The sequence below is a fragment of the Chrysemys picta genome, chromosome 14 (assembly GCF_011386835.1).
Source record: "Chrysemys picta bellii isolate R12L10 chromosome 14, ASM1138683v2, whole genome shotgun sequence".
NCBI lineage: Eukaryota > Metazoa > Chordata > Testudines > Emydidae > Chrysemys > Chrysemys picta.
In genome coordinates this window covers 39,178,291-39,200,468 of record NC_088804.1, presented here as the reverse complement: position 1 = coordinate 39,200,468, position 22,178 = coordinate 39,178,291, and the positions used below count along the sequence as shown (strand labels likewise).

General features: G+C 49.3%; 1 protein-coding gene across 1 annotated transcript; it reads left to right on the top strand.

The window, feature by feature from the left end:
* Positions 1–87: 87 nt before the first annotated feature.
* Positions 88–16,941, top strand: LOC101942194 (vomeronasal type-2 receptor 1-like). The gene is made up of 5 exons (XM_065567295.1): positions 88–5,385; positions 8,724–9,536; positions 9,988–10,185; positions 11,151–11,277; positions 11,808–16,941. Exons 1-5 carry the CDS (start codon positions 5,101–5,103, stop codon positions 12,299–12,301), a joined length of 1,917 nt encoding a protein of 638 aa, XP_065423367.1. The 5' UTR covers positions 88–5,100; the 3' UTR covers positions 12,302–16,941.
* The last annotated feature ends 5,237 nt before the right edge of the window (positions 16,942–22,178 follow it).

The following is a 22,178-nucleotide window of genomic DNA, read 5'->3' as shown; positions in this document are numbered from 1 at the left end:
TTGGGGTTCTAAATGCTGTATTTTACTCTTTATATAAATATAATTATATATATATATATATATATATATATATATATATATTTGGTCTCAGTTTGACTTTGACACTGTATTTAACACTTACTGCCATATCGTGCTGAGGGTGATTGTTAGACAATTGATGTGTTTTACTGGGATTATGTGACTTGATTTCCCAAGGGATCTTGGTTTAAGGATTTGTTTGAGAATATTTTAAGCCTGCAGACTGAGAGGGTTAAATAATGCATTCCTGTTTTGGACTGTGGTGAGGGATTGGAATAAATTGTCTGTAAACGCCCTTTCTCCCCGCTCTCAATCAACTTCCTTACATTTAGCATATCACTGTATATTAAGCGTGAGGAGTGGTTTGGTTTTTGTAGCAATATCAGTGCATGAAGAAGCAATGTTCCCATTCTCCCCCCCTTCCCCATCTGATTATTTGCAATATTTCCCCATCTCTCATTCCATTCAGTCCCCCTTCTCCCTGTGCTAACCTACTTCTTACAAACGATAACGTTGTTGCACCTTTTTAAAGCATGAGCATTTGCCCTGGAGCTGTCGAGGCAACAAAGCCTGATTTATTTTTTCCCTACACTGAATCTTTTTGAGAATGGCCTGAAGATCCCACAGTGGAGACGGGATTCTGTAAAAGCCCCAGGACGTTTCACTTTGCTGTATTTTAAAAAGCAATTATTCAATGTTAAGATATAAAAGGAATTTCCTTTGAATAATGGGCTTTGGCTTTCATACTCCCCCTGCTGTTTAGCAAATCTAACCCAGGAAGCTTACTTAAAACTCCTCTATCCACATGGGGAATAATCTACAAAATTAGGCTTGCAAACCTATTTCCATATCGTTTCCATACATCTGCCACCTCTCCCCCCGCCTGTAAAAATGGTAATTATCCTCGCCAGTAAAATCGGTTCCCAGATGATGCTTTGCATATACAATAGGTTAGAACAAAACTGAGCATAAGATTTCCTTTGCGAGACATCTCCGTCCCCAGCTACCACCGTGTGTGCACATGGGCCCAGACACCTGATGCAACTTGTCCTCTTCTCTCAGTGGTGGGGCTATAAAATATTTCCTGGGAGAGAGGGTGGGAGGAAAACAGTTTCCAATGGGAACAGGAGTTCTGCACTTCTAGGTGTCTGGTTCAAATCTAGCCTGACTGGTGGGTAGTGGCCAAGTCTCCACCCTTTTTGTTGGCTGTTCAGTGACTAGTGTGAAACAAATTGGTATAGATCCCAGATCTCCTGCATTCCAGTCCAATGCTCTACCCACTAAACCAGCCTGCCTCCTTATCGATTTGGAACTAGTAAGAAGCCATACCGGCAAAATAACTTTTGCTAGTGTAAGCTGTGCCCCCCACAATGAGGTTTTACTGGACTAGCCACACTGCCAAACCCTTTCTAGGGTATGTCCACACTGCATATGGAGGTCTGGTTGCCGTGCAGGCAGGTACACCCACATTAGCTAGCAACGAGTAACACAGTGCAGGAGCAGCGGCACAGACCCAGCATGGCCTAGCAACTCGAGTATTTAGCCAGGGTCCTGGGCAGGCTTGTACGGGGGCAGCTAGCCCTCACTAGGACCTAGATTGCAGCTAGCGTGGGTGTGCCTGTTCTTGCTGCAGCCAGGCCTTCACCTTGTGGTGTAGTTGTACCTGTCACGTAGACAAGACCATTTCTTAGCAGTATCAAAACTGTATGCACAATGTCATGAGTACCTTGCCGCTAAAGACCAGACTACTTTCAAATCGGAGTCCCTGGTGTTCTGTGGCATTTCTAGGACTGATTTGTGTAGTCTCACATTAAGGAAGACGGAATAATTGCAAGGAGAATAACAAACAGCTGCCACCGTTTTATGACCATCCTTAGGGCACTCTATATATTTCACAGTTAGGGGAGTGGGGAAATAGATCGACTTGCAGCCTTTGCTTAAACATTTTATAGGACTTTTTCTACATGGAGAAATTTGGTCATGGTCTGATTACTGTTCGAAAATAGGCAAATGCAGATGGGAGAGCTCACAGTGTGACAGATAATGCCTTTTATTGCTGATCACTGATTGGTTACTCACCACTTCACAGCAGAAACCCATCCATGTTCTATAAGAAAGTCCGTGTATCTTCTTAAAACCTCTGTAATCCAGCATGAGTGTGGAGAGCAGCTTGGTTTTCCACTCTGCCTATGGCCAATGTTTTAAAAAAAAAAAAAAAAAAAAAAGATCAGTCTGAGAGGCAGGCTCTATCTTCCAATATACGTGCACTGTTAGGCAATCCACTCCAACACTCGTGACTTTCAGCTCCTGACACACTCCCCCGAGTCACATGATGCATGGCATGGCAGTGGCATGGACACACTGATCCCATTTCTACGGCACAGGGTGTATGTAACCAGGAGCTTGGTTCTGCTTTGGGGCAGTCCCGGGCAATAGGCTTCCTACAGGAACTGGGAAGTTGTTCGGAAGCCTGTCTGGATAGCCGTGAGTATTTATTTAAGGAGGCATAGCCCAATATTTGTTGGCTACTGTATTTTGTATAGGAAATGCCCTGATTCTTCCAGACAGCAGATGCCCTAGTATCACTTTCCCGGGCACGGGGGAAGCAAGATTCAAAACCCATTGAAGTAGATGGGAGTATTTCAATTAATGTGGCCCTAGATCTTTCCCTGGGCCACGCTGATAAGGGCTGAAGCCATTTATAAACATATTGGCTGCCTAGAATTCTGCTTCTCACTTTGACCATGGGGCCAGACGGTTGGACTTCATCTGAACACCAGCGGAGCTTCCACGTGAGACCAGCTTCTTTTCCATGTAACTGACTCGGTCGAGGATGCGTAGCCACACATTTGATAGAGGGCCCTTACTTTCTAAAGTGAGACTAATCTTGGCTCTGTTTTGTCCATGGCACATATTGGGAGGGGCACAAATTGAGAAGGGAAGCTGGATTTGGTAACTTTCAAAGTTCTGGGTCCATTTTCCTGTTCCGCTCATTCAAATCAATAGTAATAAGAGATGTCGGAAATTGAAGGTGCTTTTTGCACGAGAGAGAACTCTTGTACAGTAAAGATAGGAGGGGATGTTTGTTCTAGGGTGACCAGATGTCCTGATTTTATAGGGACAGTCCTAATTTTTGGGTCTCTTTCTTATATAGGCTCCTATTACCCCCACCCATGTCCCAATTTTTCACATTTGCTGTCTGGTCACCCTAGTTTGTTCCCGTAGGGGGAAAACAACAGGAGATTGTCTGTGCTCAGTAGAACTGTCAGGGAGGCCCGGTTCCCCCACAGTACAATAGTTCCCTGATCTGTCTGACTTTAGCTTGGTCCCAGGACCAGGTAACAATATGCTTAGGTCCCATCTGCACTGCAGTCTAGTTATGCTGTCCCCTGAGGTAGTTGTATTTGTAGCATCAGCAGGACGTGACTAGAAACTGTCTTTGAACAACACAAGTGTTCACAGTACAGTGGCTCTGACCAGCTGGGGTAAGGAGTCTTCCCCCTTGAGAATGGTATTGTAAAATCCAGTTATAGACTTTCTACAGGTAGTTCCTAACTCTACCCCCTTTTGGTGGGAACTTGGCCTGCTTCCCTTGCCCATGCGACCTGTGACCTTTCAGCCCTTTGGATGAGATGGGATGTGTGTTCAGTACAAAAGCCTACCGGGGAGGGGCAAGTGCCTGCCTGTTGAGTTCAGTCTCTCCCTGCGCTCTGCCCTCTATTGAAATGCTGTGGTTTCTCTCCCATAAATGACCTTTCCCTGCACACCACCCTTGGGCACCGGCTGAAAGCAAGAAGCTGAACATGCCGCTCCTAGGGCTTTGTAAGCTGATGGCCGTGCTGGCCCTGGGGGGCGTGCAGTTGCCACTGGCCCCCACCCGAGCTGCTGCAGAGGAGTGTGAGCCCCTCGTGGCGAGGGAAGGAGACCTGTACGTGCTGGGGCTGTTCAGAGTCTGCGACACCGAGCCGGACAGTTTTTTGAGTAAGACGATGTGGCGTCTCCGAGCTCCCTAGCCAGCCCTGTCTTTGCTGGGGACGTGCGGTGGGGTAGTGGGAAGTAAGCAATATGAGGACAGTAAGCCAGGTAGCTGGGTTAAGGCAGATGGGCCAACTGGGGTTTTCCAGGCAGGGGAAGATGCATGGCTGGGTTGTGGGGGGATCGCTGCTAGGGGCTAACTCTGATTGTCCAGCAGTTCTGGGAAAAGACAATTCAGCAGGGGATGAAAAGTCAAGTGCCCAGTTCCGTGATTTCTTTACTCCTCCCAGTGAAGCTGTTAATGAACTGCTGCTGGTGACTTTTAACCCTTGACTACAGAGCAATCGATGGTCACCAGGCAGTGGCCCAACCATCTGGTTTGTCACCTCTAGGTACCCTGGAGCTGCAGGTCCAAATCCCATTGGGAGACAACCTGGCTCTTTGTTCTGCTGAAGCAGACATGCTGAGTATTTCAGATGAGACCTTACAAACCCAAACCCTGCCTGGTCTGTGTGGATAGCAATGAACCTGTGAAGTGTTTCCATAGACATAGGAATTCCTCCGCTGTCCTTGGCCAAAATTGCCACCAGCCCGTCCTGCTACCTAATATGATACGTACCAGCAGGCTGCTGCTTTATGGCTCTCCACTCCAGAAGTAGCTGCATTTCAGTGGTGTCTGATGTCGTTCCCTTGTGTGTATAGGCTCCATTTACATGAAAGTTGCATCTAAAAATGTCATTATTACTCTCCTGTTTGCCTGACTCTGGTGGCCTTATTGGAGGCATCATGCTGGCTGGTTTTGCCATGTTGGTTTAGCTATTAACTGTGTATACACAGCAGTCATTCAGGGCAAGGTGTCCCAGGGACATGGCCCTGTAGTGTCTCTAGTATTGTATGTCAAATTTCCTCGCAGGGGGAGATTGGTACAGAAGCAGGTTCCCCTCTAAGCAAGTTACTTGCTACCTTAGATGCTAAGACCCAGAGACACCAGCCCTGTGAAAGAAAAGGAAAGATTCTTAAGGAGAGATCAGTAGGAGTCCTGTATTAGGAAGCCTGTATTTACGAGTGGAAATCACGCCCCATGAGATCTGCCAGGTCATTCGCAGCATGGATTTTACACAGCCTTACACAGCGGCCTGTTTTGCTTTGATTCCCAGTCTCCAGCTGTACGTCCTTGCCCAGGTGTTCAGGTTTGCCGTGCAGCATGCCAGCCCAGATGGGGCTGGCTCCTTGGGGTATAAGCTGGTTACGTACTGCGAGCAGCCCCCGGGCTGCTCTGAGAAGATCCTCGACGAAATGGACAGGGCTCACAGGGAAGGAGCACAAACCATTGTGACTATCTTCTACGCAGGCATGGAGCCAGCACGCTCGCTCTTCGTTAACGTGCTGCAGGTGAGTGATGGCCTATGCCAATTAATGGCAGGCAGAGGAAGGAAAGCATGCCAAGGAGCTGCTGGGAGGGATGATACCCTCCCCCCGATAACCTTACTGTAGGGTGACCAGATGTCCCGATTTTATAGGACAGTCCCAATTTTTGGGTCTTTTTCTTATATAGGTGCCTATTACCACCCCCCCCACACCCCCCCGTCCTTATTTTTCACACTTGCTGTCTGGTCAACATACCTTACTGCAGCCCCTTCCACCCACTGCTGCTTCTCTCTTATGAAGGGACGCTCGGGGGGGGGGGGGGCAAGTGGGGCAATTTGGATGTGGCGTGCTGAGGCTCCAGGAGAGGGGGGAGGCAGGGGTAAGCGGCATGGTAAGGGGGCCAGGGCCGGGGGTGGGGGGTTGGATAAGGAGCAGGGAGTCCCGGGGACAGGGAGAGGGCAGAGGTTCTGTGGGGAGGCGGTCAGGGGACGAGGAACGGGGGGTTGGATCGTGGGCGTTCTGGGGATCTGTCAGGACTCGGCGGGGGGGTGGATAGGGAGCAGGGAGGATTTGTGCGGGATGGGGTCCCAGGGTGGTGGTTGGGGGGGAATCTCGGGGGGGGGGCGGTCAGGGGACAAGGAGCAGGATGGGTCGGGTGTTTTGAGGGGGGCAGTCGGGGGGCAGGAAGTGGGTGGGGGTCAGATAGGGGTCAGGGCCAGGCTGTTTGGGGAGTCACAGCCTTCCCTACCCTATAGCTCATTCAGCAGTTTGAGGCTTGCAGAAGAGCCAAGCTGTTCTCTTTTCCCTTAGGGCTGCCGTCCCTTTCCCGTCTCTTTCCCGTCTCATTGAATTTCAGTGCCATAGGGAGATTCATGTCAGGGGAGGGGAGCTTCATTTCAAATTAGCCACTTTAGATAACCGTGATAGAGCCAAGAGAGCCATGGGGGAGGGATCACATGAGAAGAGCAATATGCTACACCACCCTACCAAGGGAGACCCTCTCCCCTGCATTCCCCGAGGCTCCAGAGGGGTTAATTCCGTGGTTCTCAAACTTTTGTACTGGTGACCCCTTTCACATAGCAAACCTCTGAGTGCAACCCCCCCTTATAAATTAAAAACACTTTTTAATATATTTAACACTATTATAAATGCTGGAGGCAAAGCAGGGTTTGAGGTGGAGGCTGACAGCTTGTGACCCCCAGTAATAACCTCGCGACCTCCTGAGGGGTCCTGACCCCAGTTTGAGAACCCCTGGGTTAATTTAATTTTAGCACCCTGTGTCCATTCACAGGCATGTGCTATTTTGAGCATTTCAGTTTTCACAACATAGGCTCATCCCAGATTCTGGAACAAGCTCAAATGCTCAGTTCGTGGAGTATGTACATAGTCTATAGTAGAGACAAACCCACAGTAACCGTCTCCAGTTTGTGAGGGACCCCATGGAGCCAGTCTCTAGGAAACAGATAAATTCATGGAGGTTAAGTCATTAATGGCTATTAGCCAGGATAGGTAAGGAATGGTGTCCCTAGCCTCTGTTTATCAGAGGGTGGAGATGGACGGCAGGAGAGAGATCACTTGATCATTACCTGTTAGGTTCACTCCCTCTGGGGCACTTGGCATTGGCCACTGTCGGAAGACAGGATACTGGGCTGGTTGGACCTTTAGTCTGACCCAGTACGGCCGTTCTTATGTTCTAACCTAAATGAACCCAAAGTCATGGAGACAGATATGAGTCAAGGAACCCAGCAGAGTATCAGAAACCTGGGAAAATCTCTGACTGGACTTGCTCAGGCGTTTGGTCACAAGCTGAGGTGGTTCAAAAGTTCTGGATTTTTTTTAAGCAGAATTTTGGTATTGTTTCTTTAAACAATCAAACACAGTAAGCAGCAATATTTGGCCACACACTTCTGAAACCCCAAGCCATGTTCAGGTTTTGGCAGACTAATTTCAGCTTTTCAATTAAAAAAACCACAACAAGTTTTGAAGGAAAGCAGACATTGTCCGTGATTTTTTTTTTCTGCTTGTTAAAAACCCCTAGTTTTTGATCCAAAAAAAAGTTTTGACGGAAAATATTTGTCCAACCCTTTTTAATGAGCTTTAGTGCCTTTTAGCACTAGCTGATGCTGAGAACCGGTGATACCTTGTAAAGGTGACTTGAAAAGAAGTTTTCTCAAAACTGGGTTTGTGCCGAGATGCGGAAGGTTTTTAAATGTTTATTTTTCCCAGGGCCGCCCGGCGGGGGAGGGCAAGTGGGGCAATTTGCCCCAGGCCCAGCAGAGGCCCCCACGAGAATATAGTATTCGATAGTATTGCAACATTTTTTATGGAAGGGGCCCCGGAAATTGCTTTGCCCCAGGCCCCCTGAATCCTCTGGGCGGCCCTGCTCTTACGCAGTGTTAATTCTGATGTACTGTAATTAGTTTAAGAGCGCCAATAAAGTTCTTAAGTTCTAATGTTCAGCCACTAAAAACCAGAGGTTAATTACAGAGCCCACGCCAGCTCTGTTACTTACAACCTGAGAGCAGGGAGCGGGGGTTTCCCCCAGCTTTCCTCTCCTGTGGGATAAAATGAATGCCTTGTCTCCAGGCTGTGTGGCGTTGTACTGCATCTCTAGTACGGCTATTAAGAACTTCCCAGGGCTCCTGTGTCTGGGGGTCCTGAGTATTAATAATGAAAGTGGTTCTAGATGGCTTTGTCTTTTAAAAACCTCGTCAGATTTATGGCTGTTAGATCAGCCCTGCTCTGCTCTGTCACAATCTCTCTATCCATTAATCACCATAACTTCACACCGATCCAGTCCCATCACCATAACTTCTGCCACTCTGCTGAGAACCAAGGGAGGCAGTTTCCATTATCAACCAGCTAATGATTTCTGTAATCCCATCCTTTTAAGCCAGAGAGACTTTTACTCTCGCTGAGAGACGTTGTCTGCAAGGCAGTACCCAGCATGCTTTGCCAGCCCTCAGCTGCTCCAGGGCAGCACTGGAAAATTTAAGAGAAAAAGTGGAAAGTTTGATGGTGGCAGTGCTCAATTTGTGCCAGATCTTGGCAGTTCATAGCCCCGGCACCTGTGGGCTTGGCATATGAAAGTGTAAAAAAAAATAAAAAATTGCTTGAGCCCCATCACCTTGTTCATTACAAATTAAGCATGGAAAGTCTGGGTCTGTTCAGATCTGCAGTGTGCTGTGCAATGCAGAGCCATGGATCATACCCCTCTGTTAGACTCCTTCAGTGTATGCTGGGTTAATCACAGCCCTTCTCTCTGCTCTCCCCTCTTCCCAGCCATGGTACCTCCGGTTTGAGAAGCGGAAAAGTTGCTGTAATTCAGTGTCCGACTGATGCAAGATTATTTTTTTTTGAAGGTGGAAATTAACCTTTCCCAGATTCGAATCCACCGCTCCACGCTAAAGATGAATTTCAGAGGTGCCTTGCCAAGCATCCTGGGACTGCTGAAAGCTTTCCAGTGGAACGTGGTTGGCTTCATTCATCGGTATGAGTTAGAAGCCAGGGATGTCGTTGCTGGCCTTGAACAAAGCGACCAAGGGGAGATATGCATCGAATTTACAGAGCAGAGCATCTTTGATGGTCGGAAACTGATGGATAAGATTTCCTCCTCAAAATCAAACGTCACACTGGTGATGGACGAGTCTGCTCTGTATTACATGTCAAGGGCAGGGCAAGAGGAAAACCGTACCACGGAGAAACACATCATTCACTGCTGCTATGGGGTCACTTTTGGACTTGCTGGGTTAGAGTATAAAGTTTTCCAGGGAATGTGGTCTCTGCACCAGAGGCCTCGCCTGGTTCCTGGGTTTCTTGACTATTTGCTGGACACGAATACACACCCATCTGCAAATGCAACCGTCGGGTATCTGTTCCGCAAGGTGTGTCACCAGTGCACAGCCAACCCCAGCTCAGAGAACCCCTGCAGGAGCTTCAATAACCCTGGGCCAGTCAACATCAGTGCTGCACGTTTAAGCCATCGTGACCCAGACATTTGCCTCGGAGCTCCAGCTATTAACATGTGCCGTTTGTGCCTGGACCGCTTAGCCTATCTGGATGTCATCTTCATCATGGATTTGTTCATGCAAAAGCTAGCGAGAGTGATAGAAGAGCTGTCCCAGAATTACCCGCCATCCCGGCCACAGAACAGCTCTGACTTCAATAGAGAACAGGTACCATTTCACACTACAAAATCACCTGCAACAATTGGTTTCTTAGCCACGCCCTGGAACAGCCAACTGAAAGCGCTGATTCTGAGCCCCACGGCAGCGTCTGTGCTAACCTGCACATGATGCTGCTTGTTATAAATATACCCCAGTACAACTAATTTGGCTGGTTTTTTTTCAGATTTGTGAATGTGGCAAACATGAATGTCCAGCAAATTGTGCCACTGTGACTGTATTTCAACCAAAACAGTCTCAAAGATTCCACTGGGCTTAAATGGCCAAGCACCTGCTCCAATATCATTGATTCTTTACATCCCATAATACTAGAGGGAGCAGCAAACCAGTGTGTTTCCCTCTACTTGTAGTAGCATCTTTGGTACACACAGACGTGTCTTCTGGCTCTGTTTAATTTGCGCAGCTGGTGTCCAAGCTGCTCTCGTTTCTGTCTCTCTTTCAGTTGGAGCAGTTTCTCATCAATAACTATTCCCCCCTCCTGCCCGCCAATCCAAACTCCTTTGAGGTCTTCTACTGGAACGTCACCGACGACGGAGAAGTGAAGCTCCCCCAGCTGGACGTAGACATGGAGAGAGCGGCCTCTGACAGCTACGACCCTGTGGCGAGGACTGTGGGCCTGCGGGGCCGGGGAGCCATCCGGGTGAGTGAGGCCGCTCTCACACCTGTGGCAATAAAGGCCATTGCTTGAGCCTTTCGTAGGAGGATCTCAATGTTCCTCACAAAGGGAGGGTCAGGGTCCCCATCCACCTTTCACAGACAGGGAAACTTACGGCCTAGAGAGTTTCAATTGACTTCACCAAAGTGACAGAGCTTGTAATGGAACCCGTCTAACCTGACTCCACATCCCATCCCCTAGCCACTGCCTCCCACCCTCCCTGCTCCCCCCACACAGAGAGCAAACACGGGAGGTAGGAGACCTGCACTGGATCCAGAGACTGGAACTGGGCCTTTTCCTGGGAGGTCCCAATCAGACAGCGGGAGTGAGAGGAAGGAGGAACATTGTAGGAGCCAGGCAGGCAGGTGTGGGAAATTGTTTGACTCAGCTGGGCAGTATCAAGTGGCTGGGTATATAGCCCTGTGAGGGGGTCTGGGGCAGGGAGAGGGCTGGATCCAGGAGTCAAAGCCGGGTTACCTGGAGAGTGACAAGGCTGGGTCCGGAGCAGAAGCTGGACTGGGGCAGGGCAGGGAACAAGCATACACAGATGTTCTCAGCTGGGGGCAAATGCTTTGAGCAGCTGCCAAACTGCTGCTGCTTGACTTACGAACCAGTCTGCTGCCTCTTCTTACCAATCAGGCAGCCTGCTACAGGCCAGCTGCACTCGTCTGGTTGCCTGGAGACTGGCTCTGCCACACACCCTGATTCCTGACGCCGACCCATGTCTGGCAGATGCTTCTGAGTGAAACCACCTGTCCCACCTCTCCCTTGGGCGGGGTAAGGGGTAACTGTCCCCCAGAGGGGCTGGTGGGTTTGGGTGTGCAGTTCCTGATACTGCCGATGCAAATCCTCCTGCATCAAGATAGCAATAAACTCCCCACAGGATTTTAGGCCTCTCTGTTGTTTCCCAGTAGCCTTTGCCCACAACCCTGTCTGTGTTTGACCTGCAGATCCTGCCCTCTCACTGCTCCCGAGGCTGTGGTCAAGGGGAAGTGCAAAAGCTGCACCCAGATTTGCCTCAGCACTGCTGTTATGCATGTGAGGTTTGCAGCCCTGGGACATACAGCAACGGATCAGGTGAGTTTATTTTGCTGGCCCAGTGGGCACCCACCTGAGTTGAGGAGCGACCTAGAGCCCTGCCAGATACTGAGAAGCTGGCTAGCTTGTGAAAGGGCTGGGTAATTCTACAGCCATTCTAAACACTGGCAGGTGCAGACGATTAGATCTCATGCTCCAGGGTGCAAGTTGATCCTCTCTGGGGGTCTGGAAGGTGGCTTTTCACCCATTGCACTGCACAATTGTCTTGGTGCAACTGAGATTAATGGGAGTTGCTGGGGACTCAGCAGTTTTCAGTAGCTCAGGCCACTGATCTAGATGTTTAAATATGGACTTCAAGACTTTTAAAACTAGGAGGCTCTCTGAGCCTTTGTTCTAGAGCTACCCTGCCAGGTTGCAGAGAGAATTCCTTCTAGCTGGAAGGATGATGGGGCATAGGACTCCCAGGGAGCGAGCATAAGTGGCAGTAATTGTAATAATGAACTGGAAGAGTCCTCTACGTCGTGCATGGAAAACCTGACTCCTCAACTGCTTGTCATTTTGCATTCCAGCTTTGGAGAGCTGCTGGTCTTGTCCCCAGGATGAGTGGTCTCACGGGGGCCAGGTCTCCTGCTGGAAGAAGGCCGTGGTGTACTTGTTCTGGTCCGAGCCCCCCAGCATTGTGCTGATCATGTTAACACTAGTGGGGATGGCCCTCACTGCTTCTGTCACGGCATTATGTGAGGCACATAGACACCCCTATTGGCAAAGCTGCCGGGGGGCCCATATTTTACTGCCACATGGCCAGCCTGCTGGGCTCCTTTGCCAGCGTGTTCCTCTTTGTTGGGGAGCCAACAGGTTGGAAGTGCAAACTTCGCCGGCCGGCCTTCGGGGTGAGCTTCACGCTGTGCCTTGCCAGCATCCTGGCCAAATGCGTCCGGATTCTGGCTGCCTTCACCACTCCCGTGGGAAGACCGACAAAGCTGCAGACCAGCCTTTATCTGATTGTTCTTGGCGTCCTGCCCGCTCTGCAGTGCATCATCTGCTTTTTGTGGCTCCTCCTTGACCCTCTTGGGGTCAGGCGTTCCTACCCCAGGAAGGCAGACTATCTGATCATTGAGTGCTTCAACGAAACAGGCATCGGCTTCTCCTTCAGCATCGGGTATCTCTGTGCCCTGGCCTTCTGCTGCCTCACAGCTGCCATCAAAACCCACTCCCTGCCTAAGATTTTCAGCAACTCCCAGGGCATCTCCTTAATGATGGTGACTTTCTTTGCTGTCTGGCTCTCCGTGATGCCAGCTCTGGAGTCGGGAAAGGAGCGAATGGTTGATATGGTGGCCGTCGTGTCTATCCTGCTGTCTTCCTACAGCGGCCTGGCCTTCCTGTTTTTCCAGAGATGCTACGTTATGTTATTCAGACCCCATCACAATACTACAGAGTGGATCAAGAAAACCCACGTACGCGTACTGCCAAAAGGTTGCTAGCAAAGCCAATCTGAGCATCCAACTGGAGCCCAGCACCGCCACCACGGACATGTCTGCCTACGCGGGGGGTGGAACGAACGTGGGGATGCTGGGTGTTGCTCAAATTGTTTGTAATTCTGCTTTTTGCTGTGTAAAGGCCTCTGCAGGGCTGGGCTCAGGCAAAGCCTGGCTCCAACCAAACAAATCCATCAAGTCCCAAAGCAAGGGGAGGGGGAGAGGAAAATGGGCTTACAAATTTTGGAGGACCCTATGGAGAATTTTGGAGCCAACCCCTTCAGAGCTTGTCCCTCAGACCAGCCTCTCACTTGCTCTTGCCTTAGTCTACCCTCGCTGTTTGGGCTCTGGCTGGAGCCCCAGGCTCTGTGACTTGCTGATGCAAGTTTCTTCTCGCTGCATAGACATACCTTGTGTGACTTTGGGCAAGTCACTTCGTCTCTCTGTGCCTCAGTTTCCCATCTGTATTTCCTTTCTCTCACCATTTGTCTGTCTTACCTGGTTAGACTGTCAGCATGCTGACGCAGGGATTTGTTGGCTCTCACAGTGTACAGCACCTAGCGCAGTGGGGGTCCTTCCTGGATTGGAGACCATGAGTGGTGGTGTTGCAAATAATAACAAATCCACCAATGTTCAGGGCTGTTTGCATCCACGGGGTTGATTCAGTGCCATCGCTACTGAAAACAGTTGAAGGCTTGGGGGTGGGCGGTGTCATGGAGCCACAGGATCTGTGCTACACCCCCACCCCACCCCGCTTGTAAACAGTCTCTTGGAGGAACCCCTGCCATGTGCAGACCCCTAAGGAATCCCACTATAATTTCAGGGTAGGCCCCGCAGCCTCACCCCCTCCTAGGCTGAGCTCTTGAGCTCCAACGCTCCTGCTGCACACCGTGAGCTCTGTTAGGCATGTCCGACTGGAATAGACTCCTGGCAGAGACTTGCCCACTCTTCAGGGACTAATGTACCCCAGCCAGTGTTTGCAGCCTTTTCAAAACAGAGTAGGGTTTATTAGTCAAGTGGAACACAGCACGGGAAGTCCTTAGGTTAGCAGAGAAATAAAGGTTCAAACGTTGTCCATTCTGGCCGAGCCAGCACAAGTCACCAGCCAAGCTGTAGCAAGTTCTATTTCAGGCTCTGTCTCTCTGATCTCCTTAGTCAGTCCCAGGAAGGAGCAGTATCCTCCAGAAACCCACCCTTTATCCTCTGCTGGTCACTTCTCAGTCCTTTGTTCTTGAGCTGTGGTCTTTGCTCAGCTTCCCTGCTGGGGGGTGGGCGGAGAACCTCCTTCCTGGTTGTTTCTTAGGCTAGGTCTACACTATTGGGCGGGGGGGGGGGGGGGTCGACCTAAGAAACGCAACTTCAGCTACGCGAATAGCGTAGCTGAAGTTGCGTATTTTAGGTCGACTTACCTGGCTGTGAGGACGGCGGCGAGTCAACCGCTGCCGCTCCCCCATCAACTCCGCTTCCGCCTCTCACTGCAGTGGAGTTCCGGAGTCAACGGCAGAGCGATCGGGGATCGATTTTATCACGTCTACACTAGACGTGATAAATCAATCCCTGATAGATCGATCGCTACCCGCCGATTCGGCGGGTAGTGAAGACGTGCCCTTAGGTGTCAATGTTTGGTCATTGGGGTTTTTCCATTGTCTCACTGGGGTTTTGCATCGATATGGGTTGCTTTCAGCAGGTTCCTTAACCACCCTGCTCCCTGCGGCCCAGACAGCCAGACGACACCCTCACCTCATGACCTGTGCTGCCCCCAAGAGCAGATTTAACACTTTTAACAAAGCAAAGTGCAGAGAGAAACTGATGCACATATAGGCCTCGTAAACGTATTACAGAACGTTCCCGCTTTGTTACAGGAGGCGTTTGTTGAGAACTGGTAGTGTACTGCAGTGATTCTCAACCTTTCCAGACTTTCAGGAGTCTGATTTGTCTTGCGTCCCCCCAAGTTTCACCTCACTTAAAAATTACATGTTTACAAAATCAGACATAAATACAAAAGTGTCACAGCACACTAGTACTGAAAGATAGCTGACTTTCTTATTTTGTTTGTATGAAATTTTAGTTTGTACTGACTTCGCTAGTGCTTTTTATGTAGCCTCTTGTAAAACTAGGCAAATATCTAGATGAGTTGGTGTACCCCCCGGAAGACCTCTGTGTACACGTACCCCTGGTTGAGAACCACTGGCGTGGGGGGTCACAATTCACTGTTTGATTAAATCCATGCTGTACAATCCAGTGCAAGACACTAGCTGATCACTAAATTCACTCGTGGGTTAAAACACAACCTGCACAGCACCAGCTCATTTAAACCATAAATGATTTGCCACACGTTAGCCCTTTATTGTCTGACCTGCAGTGGGGCAGTCTCATGGGCATAGACACTTATTTGGCCTTTTGCTTATGAGAAAATGTGTTGTGCAAAGGCAGGGAGCTTAAAGGGGGAAGCAACCGTGGAAACCAGTCTGCAAGATGCAATGGAAAGTCACTCAGTGGTGGAAGAGAAGAGCTCTCCGCAGATGCAGTCTAGTGTGTTTTGTGTGGCTCTGATGAGAAAACATTGATTTCTGTGGCTGGGGATTGTACGCATGAGTGTGGGACAGACTGAAAGCTCACTGGGTTGCAGAACAATCACGAGGGGGTTGTTTATATTGACTATAACTGAGCCAGTTCTGAAACGGGGTCTCCATTTTGCTCCTTAACACGTGTCTCTACCCTTGCAAAGTGACTGTATCACTGGCATCCTGGGTTCCACACTCCGGTCTCCCCCAGTGCTCCCCAGCCCTGAATTTCCCCCCAAACCATGTGCTCTGCAATGTCCAGCCCTCTCCTGGATTGTTCAAAGGAACGATAAGGTTCGTTAGCTCCTCTAAAGAGAGCAGCTGCACAGCTTAGCACGTTAACTGGGGTTAAATGTTCAAACACAGCACTGGGTTGATTTAGATTAAAAGTAAAACAAGTGTATTAGCACAAGGAGAGAGGGTTTTAAGTGAGGACAGGTATAAAGGATAGAGTTAGAAACGGTTACAAGCAAATCAAACTGCAAAACCTTTTCTAAAGACCAAAGCTTTACAAAACGACAGTCTTGGTTCAAGGGCAGATTCTTATTGCAGGCGGACCACCCCCTTGGACAGAACCTTCCACCATGTCCAAAGTGCTCAATTCCTTTGTTGTTCTAGGTGAACACTACCATGGGGTTCTTTGCCCTTCTCTTTTATAATCCAACGAACCTTTGAAATGGATTCTGTGACACTACACCCCATATTCTTCATAGAAATATTGTTATAATATGATTATAGCATACTTATGTTTTATGCAAGAGAAGGCATGTGAGATATCATTGGAAAGGTTATGATTTACTGAATATGATTATCCTATGTGTATGCATGTATAATTTTGTATCTAAAGGTAGGAATATTGACTATACATCTGTACTACAAAAGTGTTTGCACCTGGGGAACACCCACCAGACAGCATACAATCAGTCTGGCTGGCTAGCTGGGAACAAGTCAATGGACTTGTTATCCCTCCCAGGGGGAGGGATAGCTTAGTGGTTTGAGCATTGGCCTGCTAAACCCAGGGTTGTGAGTTCAATCCTTGAGGGGGCTATTTGGGGATTTAGTTGGGGATTGGTCCTGTTTTGAGCAGGGGGTTGGACTAGATGACCTCCTGAGGTCCCTTCCAACCATTGGGGAGAACAATAGGTCTTTGAAGATGCTAATCTCCCACCTTCCTGCGATGCTACAAATGGCCTTAGACTCATGGCTGCTTTGACACTGCAGGGTCATGTGATCATGTCACCTGGTACTGGACGCCATGATAGAATCCAGTAATTTTCCACTGGGGGACAGGGGGAACCACCTTGGAAAACAAAGGATTCCTGCCATATGTAAAACCTATTTAAGGCAGGGGAGTGACATAATCAGGGTTTGTTCTTCACTGAATCCCCACCCAGGATGATTGTTGTGAACATCTAAACAAAGACCAAGTTGGGGGAGAAGGACTGAGCCCAGGCTGGGAAGGTGTCTGGCCTGTGAAAGAAATACCTGGAGTTTAAGCTGCAAGCAAGAGCAGCTGGCCTTCAAGAACCTCTGCAATCTGCCTAAAACAACATTTAGAGTGAGAAATTACTACTTGTAACCAGTTTCTGTAGTATCTTAAGCTTATATTACGTTTTTGCTTTATTTGCTGAGTAATCTGCTTTGATCTGTTTGCTATCCCTTATAATCACTTCAAATCTATCTTTTCTAGTTAATAAACTTGATTTTGTTTTCTCTAAAACCAGTTTGTGGAATTCATAACTGGGGGGCAAAAAGCTGTGCATATCTTCCTCCACACTGAGGGAGCGAATTTTATGAGCTTACACTGCATAGTTCTCTGTGCAGTGCAAGACGATACAATTTTGGGTTTACACTCCAGAGGGGTGTGTGCGTGAGTGCTGGGCAGTTCCCTAACTGAGCCTTCCCATGCCGAGCTGATCTACGCCTCTGTGTGAAATTGCAGCTGGGTGTGTCCCTACCTGTGTGTGTGCTGGAAGGGGGCTTGAGAGCCTGTCACAACAGCACAGTGTAAAGAGAACCCAGGCTGGTGGATCAGGCGAGCTGAGTGGCACCCTAGGGGGAACCTGTCACACATTCCTCTCAAGGTTCCCCCCAAGAAAAGTTCATTTAGGCCATGAGAAAGGAGACATGGAGTCTGCTGGTGAAGGAAATTCCATGCTGGTTTCTTCCCTGGCTGGTGTTTGCTAAAATGCAAATGAATGGCCACTGGACATGTGATTGCTAGTTGACTTTGATGGCACCTGGCTGGAGGCGATGGCCTGTCCTTTGTCTAGTAAACACATTTGAGTATCACATTTTCTTAATATTTGTATGGTCTCTTGGGCAGGTCCCGTACACACGCCACGCAAGAATATTAATGATCAACATGGTGGTAGTTTGCCAATGAAACCATACGTGACCCATATCAGATACAGTCTGACGTTAATGAGTCGGTGTACACTGGCCAGCTGAAACTCACTGCCAGATACCAGGTAGCTGCTAGCCCTCCTGCACTCAGATGCTTGTAGAGTCACGTACCCCAGGGCTCTGAGAGCCAAGTTGGGGTCTTTCCATCTTGTGCATCATCACCAGTACTAAAGAGTTTGCTGGTCAACTTGTACCTTCAGATACTGTCCTGTTGCCTATAAATTCCACTTTCTGTGACCCCCCCGTGCAGCTCCATTGCCTCCAATGGGGTGGCAGGGAAAACAGGCTGCCACTGACACACAGCAGCAACGTCTCAGAAAGTCCCTGGCACCATGGAGGGGGAGTCGCAGTGAGACCTGGGGTTGCACCTAGAGTTGCTCACTGGGATGTGGGGAGAATGAGGAGAAAGAAAAATGAAGACGATCCCGACATATCTCCAAGCAAATTCAAGGAGTGTTACTGCAGGAAGCCTGGGCAGGCCTCTAATTACCCAGACCGCTGGGTGGGGCAGTCTCCTTTGATGGGGGTCAAGGGGCGGGGGTGAGTGGTTAGGGATTGTGCCAGTGGGCTGTTCTTACATAACATTGTGGTCTGGGAACTTGACATCAGGCACCTTGTACGTGGTGAAATCAACCAACTGACAGTGCTGTGATCTGGTGGCTTTGCATTAGAACCCAATAAGCATGTCTCAGTTGTACACCTGGTCCTGTCTGCCCGAATATTTCAATTAACCATTTGGGTCCTGGTAGGTGCTAAGGCGTGAATCCCATTAAGGAAAGGCCAGCTCCTGAAGGCTGGATAGGAGGTTCTCAGGTCAGGCCCCCGGTGGACAGGCATTGTGCTCTGATGCGGGGCTGGCTGGCGAGGAAGAGGTGAGCTGAGCACGTGAAGATCCTGGCTTGCTGGGAAAGGAGATGAGGCCTTCTAGCTTGGCACTCAGGCCAAGGGAGATGAGTCTCAGTGCAGTGGGTGGGTGGGAGTGTGAAGTGTTCAGGAGTAAGATGGGGCCACTGCTGGGCAGGGGAAGGAGACAAGAGCCGAGCGGAATCATCCTGCAGGTTCCATGCACGCATGGAGGAGATGGAAGGTTTAGATACACTGGGGTCCCTCTCTCTGTGGTGAATACCCATCTTCCCGCCTCTATCTGGGGCAGGAGGGCACCAGGGGAGGCAGGTTCCTCTCTGGAAGCAGCACCTGTCCAGAGAAGAGATTTTTGTTTTGAAAATGCTAAATGCAGAATTTGCCTCTCTGCTAATTGTGCCTTTTTGCAAATGGATCGGGATGAGCTGTTCCGCTCCCTGCCCTCGTCACGGCTCTCCCACCATCTCCCCGGCTCTTTTGCATGGCCTGAAGGCTACAGGTCGTTTGAACCCAGGCGGAGATAGCTCCGGAACGGGATGTTTCCTGTTTGCATAAACTACCAAACACACAGAATGAAGGGTAAAGATGGGGTGGGAGTTTGGTATGAGTGAACGGGGCTCAACCACCGCACAGGCCACCCTCAACTGCCGGGAGAGGCATTTTCTAGCAGGGTTTTCTACCGAGGTTTTGCTTCCAATTTCGTTTCCAAGAGTCGAATTCTGCAACCCAGACATGGACTGTTTATAGCAGGGGGGGTTTGGCCTCAGAATCCATGAATCTGCAGCTGTTCTAACTAGCTACCCGTTTTCATGCCTCGACACACAACACTCGCCAGCCGGGCAGGTCGGGAATATACACCAAACTAAGAACATTATGGAGTTTTAAAAAAATCTTTTCCACTGAAGCCTCCAGCATTGGGACCACCTGGGGTGACGGACGAGAGCGTGTGGGAAGAGTCAGGTGCTTTATTTAAATTCTGTGGCTTGTGGGGCAGAGGTATCCATTTATATAGCATCCAGGAGAGGATCTCGCAGAGGACACTTTGCAAGATGTCCGTCACTGGCTGGGCGATGCTGCTTGCTGTCACACACCTGGTTTCGGCTCAAGAGTCAGTTCAAGACTGCGAAGGAATCTGGGAACAGGAGGGCTACGTCTATGTCTTGGGGATATTTGAAGTCTGTTTCTCTTCCTATGTCAGGTAACGTGCCTGTTAGGTTGTTTTTTAACCCATTGCATTTGCTTGTCTCCCAGCTCCGTTTTATCTTCAAGACTTTTTCCTTTGGCTGATCAGTTTAGGGCTACTCTAGCACTGTCTTAGCTGTACAGCACATCCCAATAGCATACAGGCAGGAGGGAATCCAATTTTCATGCTGTTGGCATGGATCTGTTCCAGCCGCAGCAGTATTCTCTTAATCCAATGCATTCTTAGCCCTCGAGCATGACTTGCCGAATAGTGTCAGATGCCCTTTAAACAAATCGGCTACTAGCTTTTTAGTAAAAATAAGTAGGATTAAATAGTCTTTACATTTTAGCAATGGCTCCTACATGTCATCTGGAAACCACCCATGGCTTTGTCTTGGATTGACCTTTTGCAGTTGATCTCATAACACCCACAAGCAAGGGTTAATAATGGCAAGGCTAAGAGAGACCAACAGGCGAGCTATAATGCAGAAATCCCGTGAAATCCTTAGCTTGGAAGCCTTTTGGGGCAGGGGTTGTCTTTTTGTTCTGTTTGTACAGCATCTATCATAATGCAGTCCTGGTCTGTGACTGCAACTCCTATGTACTACTGCAATACACATAATAATTATAATAATTTCCCATGCTGCCTTCTCATGCCAGTGTTAACATATCATCCCCCCGCCCCCATGGCCTGGAGAGAAAATGGGACGAAGCAGATCTTGTGTGCTTGGATGTTCATAGCTGGTTAGTAGTGAAGTGGAATGGGTTGCAGCTAGCTAAGTGCATGATCACGTTTTTGCCCCAGATCCATTTGTTTGCACCTGTGCAATGCAATTCCATCCTGATGCATCTAGTCCATAGTCCCTAGCATGCCATGTTGTCTTGACTGATTTCTCTCTTCCCAGCTTGCAAGACTTAATCTGGGCCCAGTTAATAAGGTTTGCTCTGCAAACCAGGACACAGTTTCCGGACAGCAACCTCCGTGTGGGCTATAAAATCGTTACGCATTGTGAAATGCCTCCAAGGTGCAGCTTTTTCCACCTCAAACGTATTTGGACCAACCATGTAAACGGAGTGGAGCCAATCATCACCCTCATCACCTCTTCCAGCATGAGATTTAAGTGGAATGTCGTCTTTTTTACAGGGCATTTGCCAACGGTAAGCGTGCATGCACATGGCAGTGTGTGTATGTATGTCTCGGGGTGTGCGGGTGGGTGTGCATGCACGCCTGCTTGTGTGCACACTCAATTTATAAATTGTTCTGGCTGGAAAAAAGCAGTGCTGCGTGGACCACTTCCCTGGTGGCAATCCATTGACTTTAATGGAGATCCACCAAGGATGTTTGACTTTGCAATTATACCACTGTACCTCAGGCTGTGATCTTATCAGATCTCATAAACGAAGCAGGACTTGGCCCTCCTGTGCTTCCCAGGATCAGGTCCCTTGTTGGCTTTAGTCATGAAAGACCACCCAGGTGAGGGACAGGGGTGGCTCCAGGCACCAGCGCAGCAAGCGCGTGCCTGGGGCGGCAAGCCGCGGGGGGCGGCGTGCCGGTCGCTGTGAGGGTGGCAATCAGGCGGCGTGGCTGCGGGAGGTCCCCCGATCCCGTGGCTTTGGCAGCAATTCGGTGGCGGGTACGCCGAAGCTGCGGGACCAGCAGATCACCCGCAGAAACGCCGCCGAATCCGCCTCACTGCAATGCTTGGGGCGGCAAAAAACATAGAGCCGCCCCTGGTGAGGGATATGCCACGCTTAAAGTAGAATGGCCCTTGTATTACAGGTCTTCATTCTTCATGACCGATTGATGATTTACAGCAAGGAGGTTGAATTGGATGGCGAAGGGGCTGTTGAGACTTTGACGACACTCGTCCAGTTCTTGGGCTGGAATGTGCTCGGTGTCATCCAGAACAATGAAAAGGAAATATTAGACATAGCCAGAAATTTCACCCAGAAGGACAAGGAAGAGTTCTGCCTTGAGATGCATGAGCAGGGCTCTGCAAACCCAACGGCCTTGCACAGCAGTATCATGAGGACTAAGGGGAACGTGACGGTCATTTTTGACTATAGCAGTAACTTTCACGAGATGTCACTCGTGGAAAGTGTCCCTGGAAAGCAAGTGATTTTGTGTTGCTTCTGGTCCAAAGCTCCATTACTCATTACTGTACCTCACCACTATGATGGCATTCTGTCCCTACACAAGAGAGCTAGGACTATCCCTGGGTTCCTGGAATACCTGCAAACGCTAGGTCATCAGGACTCCGGAGAGGAGTCACTTGAGTACATGTTTAGACAACTTTGATATCGTTGTGAGGTCAATAGCTCCTTGCAGCACCAGATCTGCTTTAACTATCTACCCTTCCTGGAAGTACATCTTCCTTTTGAAGAAAAGAACTGCACCCGGGAGCCCATCAATGCATGTGCTACGTGCCTTCATAGGTTGGCATCAGGTGAT

Coding starts and splice junctions, on each gene's coding strand:
- LOC101942194 (XM_065567295.1), top strand. CDS start 5,101: ATGGATTTTACACAGCCTTACACAGCGGCCTGTTTTGCTTTGATTCCC. Junction 9,537..9,987: donor CTGACTTCAATAGAGAACAG/GTACCATTTCAC, acceptor TCTCTCTTTCAG/TTGGAGCAGTTTCTCATCAA. Junction 11,278..11,807: donor GACATACAGCAACGGATCAG/GTGAGTTTATTT, acceptor TTTGCATTCCAG/CTTTGGAGAGCTGCTGGTCT.